General features: G+C 35.6%; 2 protein-coding genes across 2 annotated transcripts; one reads left to right on the top strand and one right to left on the bottom strand.

The window, feature by feature from the left end:
* Window positions 1–839: 839 nt before the first annotated feature.
* LOC105136497 (transcriptional adapter ADA2b-like) lies at window positions 840–5,883 on the top strand. The gene is made up of 13 exons (XM_011041878.1): window positions 840–1,164; window positions 1,432–1,487; window positions 1,961–2,139; window positions 2,490–2,555; window positions 2,663–2,788; window positions 2,875–2,950; window positions 3,335–3,398; window positions 3,486–3,541; window positions 3,633–3,743; window positions 4,012–4,234; window positions 4,475–4,685; window positions 4,945–5,211; window positions 5,455–5,883. Exons 1-13 carry the CDS (start codon window positions 1,112–1,114, stop codon window positions 5,644–5,646), a joined length of 1,680 nt encoding a protein of 559 aa, XP_011040180.1. The 5' UTR covers window positions 840–1,111; the 3' UTR covers window positions 5,647–5,883.
* Window positions 5,884–6,300: 417 nt separating this feature from the next.
* LOC105136496 (uncharacterized) lies at window positions 6,301–11,456 on the bottom strand. Its single transcript, XM_011041877.1, has 7 exons — window positions 11,086–11,456; window positions 10,574–10,930; window positions 9,288–9,382; window positions 9,081–9,197; window positions 8,072–8,890; window positions 7,471–7,687; window positions 6,301–7,343 (listed from the first exon to the last, which is right to left on the bottom strand). The coding sequence occupies exons 2-7, from the start codon at window positions 10,866–10,868 to the stop codon at window positions 6,829–6,831; spliced, it is 2,058 nt and encodes a 685-aa protein (XP_011040179.1). The 5' UTR covers window positions 10,869–10,930; window positions 11,086–11,456; the 3' UTR covers window positions 6,301–6,828.
* Between the last annotated feature and the right edge of the window lie 723 nt (window positions 11,457–12,179).

Genomic DNA, 12,179 nt, shown 5'->3' with positions numbered 1-12,179 from the left:
AACCAAAAAAAGAAAATTTGGAAAAGTTTTTCCCTGGAACCCACTTTCCGGAAAACAAACACAGCTAAAAAGAAAAATACTTTCCTGGAAATTAAGTAAAAATGTTTTTTGACTAAAAAATATTTTTGTTGACCAGAAAGTGTTTTCCGTTAACCGGAAAGTGTTTTTCGTTGACTGGAAAGTGTTTTTTGTTGACCGGAAAATGTTTTCCGTTGATCCACTTTTCTAATGACAAACAAACATAGGAAAGTTTGGAAAATGGTTTCCCAAAAACTGTTTTCCGGAAAACAAACATAGCCTAAGTTATTTTATTATAAAAAAAAATAAAAAAATTATTCAAATCAATTTGATTACAATATACCATGCGGAAAAAAATGCTATTTACTCGTATAACTATTTCATTGATTTTGCTTGAAAGGAAAAAAAATATCATTAATTCTAGACCCATAATATTTTTTGATCCCTTTTTAGTTTTTTTTTTATATTTTTTATTTTTGTCAATAAATAGCAAAAAATCTCAAGCTCGTAGTGGTTCAACACAGATTATTCTAAGCTGTTTTTCTAACATTTATGCAAGGATGACAAGTTAAGAATTTCAGCCAGTTTCAATGGATTTTACCAATTGCTTTATTTGATAAATAATAAATAAAAAGTGAATATTCTCATATTCGATCGAAAACATTCCTCTCTCTCTATATATCTTATGTTAAATAATATATAACATGTATATCTGAATAAATATTCAAAATTTAATAAATAAAATATGATTTTTTTTAAAAAATTATTTATTAAATAACGAATAGAATAGGAATATATATCTAAAACCACATTTGGATTATGAACAAAAAAGTTTTTACCAAACTATAAAAGGCCCACACTTTTAAATTCATCAGAGCAATCTCTATCCAAAATCCTCAAAGTTGAACACCAACCCCGTTGTGTTATCTCAATTTTGGTGCTAACCCACAATTGCCCCTTTTGTAAATCATCATTAGATATTGATTTTCACTGCTAATTTTGGATGTTCGCCCCTTTTTGAGGTGGCCACTGTTAGGTTTTATCTGAGTATACACATACAGGTACTCGTGAGCTTACTCAGTTACAAAGAGACATGGGTCGTTCTCGTGGGAATTTTCACTCTACTGATGAAGACCCTACTCAGAGGTTTTTTTTTTTTTGAAGGTGTTTGCTTTCCTGGTTTTTGATTCAATATTTAGCTTACTTGTTTTTTGCTTTTGTTGTGTGTTTTGTACTGTTAATTAGTGGGATGGAAAATGCATTGATAGGATTTAGTAATGTTGAATGTGTTTGTGCATGATTGAAGGTAATTAGTGTAGATAGTTACTTGTTTCTTTTGTTTATGTGATTACTGATTGTCAATTTTGGCTGCATGAATGTAGTATAACCCGAATTTTGTTGTTGGCATTGCAGATCAAGAAGGAAAAAGAATGCTGCAAGTGGAGAGAATTCGGAATCTTCATCGGCAGGTACTTTTGCATCCTCGTGGGAAATTATTATTGTTGTTATTATTATTTTATTTTTTTGAGATTTGAACTTTGACAGCAAATTGTTCATGATTACCTGCATTACCATATAAGAGAAAATCATGTTGCAGAATTGTTTCATCTAAGGCATTGCTTCTTGAGCTGTGACTAGCATAGAAAAATACAAGTTGTTCCTATTCTGAACAGTGAAATCTACAGAAGTGTCTTGTAGATGTTATCTAATAGGGGCTTAAAAACTGAAATTGGTTGAGATTTTTAGTTGGTTAAGGTGATACTGAATAATATTTCAAAGATGTTGAAACAAATGATGCTTCTGTTATTACTCAAATTCTTTGTTCTTCGGTGTATTATCATGCATATGATGTCTATGCATCCTGTGGATGTTTGATTCTGTTCGCCTGCACATTCTTATGAATTTTTTCTTCATTTTCCTCTTTACTTTTTAATGCGATCAGGCCAAGGAAGTAGTGATGGTAAAAGGGCATTATACCATTGCAATTATTGCAACAAAGACATAACAGGGAAGACCCGTATCAAATGTGCTGTGTGCCCTGATTTTGACCTATGTGTAGAGTGCTTCTCTGTAGGAGCTGAGGTTACACCTCATAAAAGCAATCACCCTTACAGGGTTATGGTCAGTGCTTCTCCTTCTAACAACTTGCTAACTTGATATTTTGCTTGCTTCTGTTCATTATTGTTCTTTTAATATTGCATCGAGCTTGTCCCTGTATCAGTGTTGGAATCTACTGGTTTGTTTGATGAAAAATGCAGGAAATTTTGGCTTTCCAGTTCATCTCTATTTAGAATTTGATTATTGTATTATACTTGAACTGTTCTTTCTCATGCTAGCAAATGGTCACTTCTTTATTTCCTAGTTTAATTAGTTGAAATATCTACAGGTCTCAGTACCTACATGGGCATAGTGTTCAACCTATGACATTAGAACACTGACAACATGTGTTTTATTCATTTTCATTTCTACAGGATAACCTATCTTTCCCACTTATTTGCCCTGACTGGAATGCAGATGAAGAAATACTGCTTCTAGAGGTGTTTTGAGTTTTAACTTTCTTCTTTTCAATTTTTTGGAGAGTTTTTTTTTTATTTCTTTAGTTGATGATTGGGAACATAATTCTAAATTGTCTTTTGTTCTATAGGGAATTGAAATGTATGGATTGGGGAATTGGGCAGAAGTTGCTGAGCATGTGGGGACAAAGAATAAAGAAACATGTATCGAACACTATGATAGCGTATACACACAATCCCAGTTCTTCCCTCTCCCAGTATGTTATAGAAAACTCTTCTCTTTTCAAGATGATTTTTAATTTACTTTGAAGTAAATAGAATTGAATGTTTTCCTTCTTTCCAGGACATGTCTCATGTTGTTGGGAAAAATAGAAAGGAGCTTCTTGCTATGGCCAAGGGACATAGTGAGGACAAAAAAGGTTTGTGTTAATGCCTACCATTATATATCCCTTCTTCTAGTTGTTTTTCCTTTTCTTTTTATTGCTGGGCCCTTGGTGGAATGCTACTTTAGTTTCTGCTTGGTGAGAGGCCCCAATTGTGACCCCCAGTATTGGGTATAGAATTTTTCCTTCTAACTGTGGCCTTTGAAATAAATGGTGCAGGGTGCTCTAGTGTGCCTTAGTTTCAACTTGTTTATTTTCTAGCATAAAAGCTATAGGTTTTCTGCATAATTATGAAGCAAAACCTGCTTCAGTGGTGTACTGGCCATTCATGGTCATTTTGCTTACTTATAATTGCTACTCTTTGCTGCGCTGTGCCATTTCACGAAAAAATTTTTATCATATACTGGGTATGATTTATAGGTACTTCTATGCTTGGGGAGCATACTTTGAAGGAAGAATCTCCATTTTCTCCTTCAAGAGTCAAGTACGGTTATCATTTTTCTCTGTGAATGCAGTTTCTCTTGTTACCTTCTATTAAGCATGCTTGTGCCAATTTCCTTGATTAATTTAGGGTCGAAGAAATGCATAAAGTAGGTTCCTCTGGCCGATTATCTACATTAAATTCAGGTGATTTAAATAATATTCTCAAATAGCTAGATGTTTTATGAACTGAAATAATCTCATTGCTGCAATTGATCTTTGTTTTTTGAACCTTCAGAGGTAGAAACTGTGAGCCGTCCTAATAGTGCAAATTCTGCAGCAACAGCTGCTAATAAGAAGGCATCAAGCACGGCCCGAATTAAAGATGGACCCGGTGTTAAGGTGGAAGGTCTGATACATGATTTTTCTTATCCAGATTGCTTTTATAGATGATCATTTTCCGTGTTTGTCATTGTCCTCTATATGCTTGATGGTTTGGAATATGAGCTCTGTCATCTCATGAGTAATTGAAATTGATGAGATTTGGATGTTCTTGCTTATTGAAATTGTTCGCTTCCATGCTTCTAGTTTGTAGGGTACTACTATAATACTGTCTGCTTGACGTATGAACAATTTTGTTGGGGAACAGTTAGTCATCACCTTTATTCTGGTGGCAGATCCTCAAGAGGACCGAAATTTCAAGGGGAAGATACCAAGTTCCTCAGGGAGTGAGGGTCCATCATTAATGGAGTTGAGTGGTTATAATCCCAAGAGGCAGGAGTTTGATCCTGAATATGACAATGATGCCGAGCAGTTGCTGGCTGAGATGGAATTTAAAGATAATGACACTGAGGAAGAGCGTGAGCTGAAGTTGAGAGTGTTGCGTATATATTCAAGGAGGTAGGTTGTCAACGAATTGACTAAGTATGTTATAGACTGAACTTACTTTGGTAAATTATGCTTGTTCACATGGTAGGACTAGGGAGCAATGCATGTAGGCATAATTGACGTAATTTATTGGTGTACTATGCATGATTTTGTTAATAGATATCCCACCAGGTTACTTGCTTATACCAAATATTTCTCTTAACTCTTTCAAATTCAGTCAAATAATTATATGACCTGGCTGGATATTGACAGGCTTGATGAGAGAAAGCGCAGAAAAGATTTCATTCTTGAAAGAAATCTACTACATCCAAGTCCTTTCGAAAAGGACTTGACTCCAGAAGAGAGGGCATTATGTCGGCGTTTTGACCCTTTCATGCGTTTTCATTCCAAGGAAGAGCATGAAGAATTGCTTCGGGCTGTTGTCAAGGAGCACCGTATGCTGAAAAGGATCAAAGAGCTGAAGGTATATGATTCATGCTGAAAATGCACTTTTATAATTACTCGATTCCCTTAGTCTCTTGAGGTAAATAATATAGGCTGCTATTTCCTGTATAAACAGGATTTAAAGGACACTGATTTGAACAGTCGCAACTAATATTCCAAACTACACACACACATATTTAATACTCTCCTAACATATTTTTAAAATGTGCAAAACATGCATTTCTGTATGAGAATGCTTAATATGCTTTATTGTTTATTAAGTTGCTGTAACTATGCAGGAAGCCCAAGCAGCTGGTTGCCGCACTGCAGCTGAGGCATACAGGTATCTTGAGCACAAGAGAAAAATAGAAGCTGAGGAAACTTCCAGGAGACTGAAAGAGAATTCTCAGATTGGTCCTAGCAGTCATGGTGCTCCCAATGCATTCATGACTCCAGACTCTGTTGGGAAGGATTCAAGCACCAGACCTGCAGGACAGGGCTCTTCTGGCTATGTCAATGATTTGGACATAATGGGCTTTTATGAAACGCAGCTACTGTCTGAAACTGTAAGTGTCAAATCTCTTGTTTGTGGCTTTTCTTCGTCAACATTTGTAAGCAATGTCTGTTCTGCTTCATTGTTGTGCTCCCATGACAGACACCTTATTGTTGACCGTTCATCATTCCATAAGTTTAAACGGTAAAAGAACTGTCCAACGTTGTCATGTCCTTCCCTGAGGCTTCCCTGTGGATTCCAAAGTATGATGTCTTTTAAATTGCCATTGATGTTGCTATCTTAAATTTGTCCGCAGGAAAAACAGCTATGCTGCGAGATTCACCTACCTCCACCTGTCTACCTCAAGATGCAGGAGGTGATGACCAAAGAGATCTTCAGCGGTAACATCACTAAGAAATCAGATGCTCACCCCTTGTTCAAGATTGAAGCAAGCAAAGTTGATGGGGTGTATGATATGCTTGTGAAGAAGGGGATTGCTCAACCTTGATGCTAGCCAATTCTTGTTCTTAATTTCCTTTAATTATGCAGTGTTCACGTTCTTTCAAAGAAATAAAATATGCTTTACCTCGTTAGTCTTTCCAAGTTTCTGTACTTGCATAAACTTCGCCCGTGCACATATACCATGCAGGAGTAGAGTACCCATTCATGGAGGTGCATTCCATTCTGAATGGGAAAACTATACCCGTTGCTGCTTAATTCATGATATCATTTGCGGGTTATGATACCACTTCGCTTGGTTATTTTCAACGCAGGTGCATGTTCAGAGTTCCAAACAAGCTCTTAAACTAGGTCTCCTTTTTTCCTTAATGAAAAGAATTTTTTTTTTTTTTTTTTTTTTTGTGGACGATACGATGATTTTAGAATGTACTCTTCGAATTGGTCTACTCTATTAAAAAAGATTTAATAAAAAAAAAAATTTTTTTTTTTTTTTTTTTTTGTGGACGATACGATGATTTTAGAATGTACTCTTCGAATTGGTCTACTCTATTAAAAAAGATTTAATAAATTCTCTGAATCCACTGTCCAAATGAATCCAACTATTCATGAGCAAACTCCGAAAGGCTTTGAAAGTTGTACCTAGGAGTCGCCCAAATGCTGTCACTTTTCTTGCCTTCCAATGGTAGGAAAGGACGATGGCGGGTAGAAATAACAACTGCTATGACATTTTATTTCTTTCTCCATACAAAAACAACCTTGCAGCCTTTACAGTTAAAACTTGAAACTAAACTGTAAAAATAAGCCTCGACCAAAATGCAGACGCGTACTGTAACATAAGCCTATAAGACACAAAAGGGCAGTCTTAAGTTGCACATACACCATCGTTCACTGGCATACACCACCCAGTGCAGACCAAAACACAAACTATTACAGACTATCCTAAGATTGAACTGATACCGAAGCATAAACTATTCTATGATTGAGCCGAGCTACTGTCTAGCTTAACTTGATCCCATCAAAGTTCTAAACCAAACATCCTCTGACAACAAGTTGATTTCGGTAAAAGTTGGTTTGCATTCCTATACACCTGTCAATTCTCTTGAAGTTAGAGAAACTTGCCAGTCTTCGGATACACAGCTTGGATTCTCTATCTTTATATACAGGAAGCCATCTAACCACCTTCAAGATGCCTTCAGAGTTAAAACTTCAGTCTAACTACGCCATCTATTATTCATGCAACTTGGTTGATCATTTCTAAAGCTTTCGCTGCTTCACTTGTCTTGTTAACAGATTTAAGATCATCCTCCAATAGCAACCCAGTGTTATTCCCAACATTCTCTTCACCACCACCATCAGCAGCAATGTTCGCTTTCTCCTCACCATCACAATCACCACTAACATAATCATTATCAACACCTCCATGTATTTTTAGCTCATCCTTCTCATTTACATCAGGCCTATGTCTCAAATAGACCTCCTTTACATTTTTGAGGTCATAAGACACAACTGAACCAGGTAAGGGTTCATCTTCTTCAATAGCTTCAAGTCTGGAAGTTTTGACAACTTTGTGCTCCAGTGATGCAGCACTATCACGCCCTTGTGCCTGGAGCTTGATGCTTGAAATGACATCTGAGGATAGATGATGGAGTATATCAGGCTTTGCCATTACATCAACCCATTTGTTATCAACCCAATCTCTGGAACTCCTCGTATTCTTCCTTGGGACAGCCAGGAACTTGCCTTCATCTAATTACATCATTAACTATGGTTATTAACAAGCATAATTAATATGCATGAGCGAATGCATCTCATGCCAGATGGTCAATGTGATTAAAAAAAGAATGGAAAAGAATATTGCTGTATGGTAGCATACCAGGCAGGTAAACTCGTAGACAGTCACCTCCAGAGATGTCTACTCCCACTGCAATGCCTTCCCACCACCCATCACTCCACCATGCATCAATTGGTGTTCCAACCTCAAAAACATTTTCAGCAGAATGATTTTGAGGATGTGGCCGGATTGTCTGGCGCCCAAAACATCTCATGCCAAGTTTATCAGGAGCAGCCACTCTAGAAGAAGGGACCCATTCCTAGACAACAACAAAAAAAAAAAATCCAAAAATCAATCCCATTGCAGGTTAGATTTGAAGAGAATGGGAAAATGTTACACATGCGCATGTCCACATTGGAGTCACCAAATGATTTTTATGACCAAGTAATGCACCCCAATATGGTTTTACTAAAGAATCAAAATGTTTTTTGATCACTCTAAGGTGATCATTCCGAGGCAAGGGTGAAATGTAAAGTTCTGATAATTTGAGGAAGTGGATTCAAAAATCAAACATACAACCTCTTCTATAGAGGGAGAGCATGGAATTAGGCAATTTCATGATCCTACCAGATGTTTGCCCTAGCACCACCAAAATTTAGTTATTATGAGTATAAAAAAGGAGATCCCAGGAGAATTTGCAAACCTCTAGATTTCCAAATCCCTCCACATCCTGGATATCTTCATATTGGACTTTCAGATGCTTCTGAGTGGCCTGCAAGACCTTACATCTAAACCAACAGCCTCGAACGCCACTATCTTGGCAGAGCAGCTCTATCTTTTCATTCACTTTGAAAGGAGCAGAACATTTGAAATGGGGCATAACAAATTCAATGCCCATGGTTTTCTTTGATAACCGTAGCTTCAGTTTTGGGTATCCTGATTTACATTTTGTTATCGGGTTTCCACAGCCCCAATTTCTGAGATCTGATCTACTCTCAAGTCTGTCTTGCTCCTTGGAAGTTCTATTTCTCTTGCTACCCACTCTGGTACAGTTATCATGGGTCAATTCTTCATCATCTTCCTTGTATTGATTATGGTACCTAACCTTTTGCTCGGGGACAATAGATCCATCCAAAGTAGAGAGGATTGCTTGATTAGAGTATCCATGCAATTTAGTAAGAGCAAATGGCTTGATCTTGTTGTTTTTAAACTGCCTAAAGCACATGTGGACACCAAGCGTTGATGCATGTGGAACAACAGCCACGCATTTATCATAATGCCTGGGTGTCAATACTGTTGCCGGACAATCAATGTACTCAGCATTGATCACTTGGACATTAGGTGTGATAAAAACTTCTTGGGGGTGTGGATTCAGTTGAGGAATTACACCCTTGACTTCCTGGTTGTGGTGAAACCATCGCACCTTTACCTTTTTCCGCCCCTTCTTGTCTTCATACATATCTTCCAGGTATCCAAGGTAGCGGCTTTTTTCTTCAGCCATTATGAACACAAAGGAATGGACCTAACCACCAATTTTTTTTTAAAAAGGAATGGACCTAACCACCAATTTTTTTTTTTTTAAAAAAGTTAATAGTAATGATCATAATTAATAAGGTTAAGGTTGTGCATGGAATGAATAAAAGCAACACCAGTCAACAAAGACAATTTTGCAACTAGATAAAGAAACAACTAGTCAATGTGTTAACACTTACAGTTATGGTAGTCCCATTCCTAAAAAAGGCTGGGTAGTGCCTGAGTTCTTTAGCACATATCCATGCAGCACCAGACCACTTAATGTGTGGATTTGGAACCTTCAATTTGCTTCGAGACTGAATTTGAAGCGACAGAGTTAAATCAATGAACAAAAAGAATATTAAGAAATCTAGAAAGTGTACATAAAAACTACAATGTATGGATACCATCCGAACTGGTAGATAGGTTTTAGAAGAACACAATCCAGTCATTGATGCTCCAAGTGAGCCTGAACCTTGAGCTGAGCCATTTATCTGTGCATCTGCCATAAGATATTTTAGTATTTCTCATAAAATTCTGGTCCAACAGTTGAAAGGGAGCATCACTCCAAAGAAAATTTATAAAACTCTTCGTGCCCTTTGGCAAAAATTAAAATAACTAGATTTATGCAAGATGTAAAGGAAGAAAAATGTACTAAGAGGACCATTTGTAGATCAAAGACTTACAACTGAGAATGGTTTTTGGTGACTTGGACATCAAAACTAGTGAAAAAAAGACTGGCATGAATCAAGCATGATACCAAATTACAAAAATCATTATAATACAAAAATCATGTATAGCATATGAGAGGCTGCCTATCCTTATGCCTTTTCCACACATTTTCCTTTACCCTTTTCAAGTATAACAAATTACTAGATGAAGTAACACAGATCACAAACTCATACCCATAATTCTGGCATCTGGTTTTCTGTCTAACATCTCATCATTAAATCTAGGATGCATATGTGCATTGCTCACAAACAATTTAAATGTAATTATATTGGAAGTTTCCTAGAATACTACTCTTCAATGAGAGTAACCTATTAACTTTACGACCAATCATGCAATTTTGTATTTTGTCTATGTGAGTGAGTTCACACACATAGGGTTAAATGTCTAAGCAAGTGCGCAACAAAATTCAAAACACAGTTTTGGATTTTTGATTAAAAGAAAAGCATGATACCCAACCTGTTGTAGTGGTGGAGCATGGTCTTTGGTGGCTAAAATATTGACCGCATCAATAGATAAACTAAGCACATGTTTCATATGCTCCATTACAGTATAAAATGCAAAATCAGCTCACATCACAGGGTCCAAATGACTAACGAATATTTTGGCATAACTAGCTTTCCACCTTAAGAAACTGAGTTGCAATATATGCAATTTAAAACTCCAAAAATGGCAATGCTTGACCAACTCCGATAACACAGAAATACAGCAAGGACATAATCCAATGATTTAACACAAATGTTCATATGATATTCAAATCAGAATTCAGTGCCAATAGTAAAGCAGAATATCACAAGCAATTTACTCCTAAGGCTGTATGACACACTCAAAACTAGATTGGTGAGGCAATGTGTTTACTGTACTCACAAATACAACTACAAAATAAGAACTGTAATTCTTCAATATCATTCCATATAAACCAATGAAATTAAAACTAATAACTTGTAACACATAAAGCACATACTCGAAACATGTAGAGGGGATCCTTCATTTGATACCATCGATGTCAACCAGTCCACAACTTCTCGCCGGGCTCTCCATTTCGTAGATGCATTGATGGACTCGTTGGACCCATAGGCTTCCAAGAACTCGTCGGAAACTACATATGTCATGTGCCTTATGCTTCTCTCAGTCCCTATAACAGCAAGAACTAGATCTCCAAACGTATCCTTCAAGTGATAGTGAACCACACGGCTACCACGTTCATGGCATATAATATGCTCCTCCCACGCCACAAAAGCATCATCATTTGCAGACATACTGATCACCTCCCCAAAAGAGCTCAAAATCTCAAATTTATGGTTTCGATCAACATTTTTTCCTGAAATTCACCAACTCAAGCAATAAACCTTTGATACTAAATAAACTAACCTGGTTCATAAAATCCTGACGGGCACCCAAAGAACTTAAAAAAACAGTTACATACAACAAACATTAACAAAAAATAAACCAAACCCATTTGAGAAAAAAACTCACCTTTGCTTGAAAATCTCCCGCAAGACACAAACTTTATCCAAACTATCCTCTCTATCAAGCAAACAAACAGCAGCCAGCAACTAGGTTGCAAGTAAAACAGCCTAAAAGAGACTAAAAAGACAATATTTGGCTTTTAAACCCTAACAAAGAGGGTCTAACTCAGCTTGAGAGGCTTCATAGAGCTTAGGGTCAGGGCCATCAATGAGGCACCAACAAAGAAGCCAAAAAGAGGGACTGGTGAGTTCAAGATTGATATGCAAAGACATAAAAAGAAACGGGTAAATGGGCTTCAATTGTTGAGAGTTGAGAGTGCAAAGAAATTGTGACAAAAACACGGGATAAAATGGGTTTATGTTGACAATAAATGAAGAGAAATTTGTGGTGTTGTTTTTGTTGAAAAAAGTCAAATACTTTTTGTTTTGTAAGGAAAGTGTTAAAACCTAAATCCCCTAAAAATGTCTAATTGAGCAAATGATAATTTAGGGTTTCAAAATCATAGCTCCTTGATGGTCTGGCAAAAGTTGGTTGTTTAATTTTTTATTTTAAGAAAATAATTACCTTTTTTTTTAATTTGATTAGAAAGAATGGATGTTTTAAAAAATAATTAAAAATTTTCTTGAAAAATTAATATTAATATAAGAACTAACTTACAAAAACATGACAATATAAGGACTCAATAATTGAGTTTTTAAATCAAAATTTTAGCTAAATATTTCACAAAAATTCAAATAATAATTTAATATTTTTTAATAAAAATGATTTTAGACCTTTAAAATTCCCTTAATATTTTAATTAATATTATTAATTATGACCCCCAGTGCTTTAGCTAGGCTGGTAGAGTTGGAGTAGGAATTCAAATTTAGTAATGTTTTAGTTTGTAAACATATTAAAATAATAATATTTTTTTAATTTTTAAAAATTATTTTTCACATTAACACATTAAATAATCTAAAAATATAAAAAATTAATTTTAAACAAAAAATATTTAATTTTAAAAAAATATGGTTTTAACATGTTTATAAATATATCTATAGAAACATTAAACAAATTTTAACATCTTATAAATTAAAATTATTAAACAAATTAATATTTTT

The sequence above is a fragment of the Populus euphratica genome, unplaced genomic scaffold (assembly GCF_000495115.2).
Source record: "Populus euphratica unplaced genomic scaffold, PopEup_1.0 scaffold142.1, whole genome shotgun sequence".
Classification (NCBI taxonomy): Eukaryota; Viridiplantae; Streptophyta; class Magnoliopsida; order Malpighiales; family Salicaceae; genus Populus; species Populus euphratica.
Note: the sequence above shows the minus strand (reverse complement) of the source record. Positions and strands in the feature narration are given on the sequence as shown.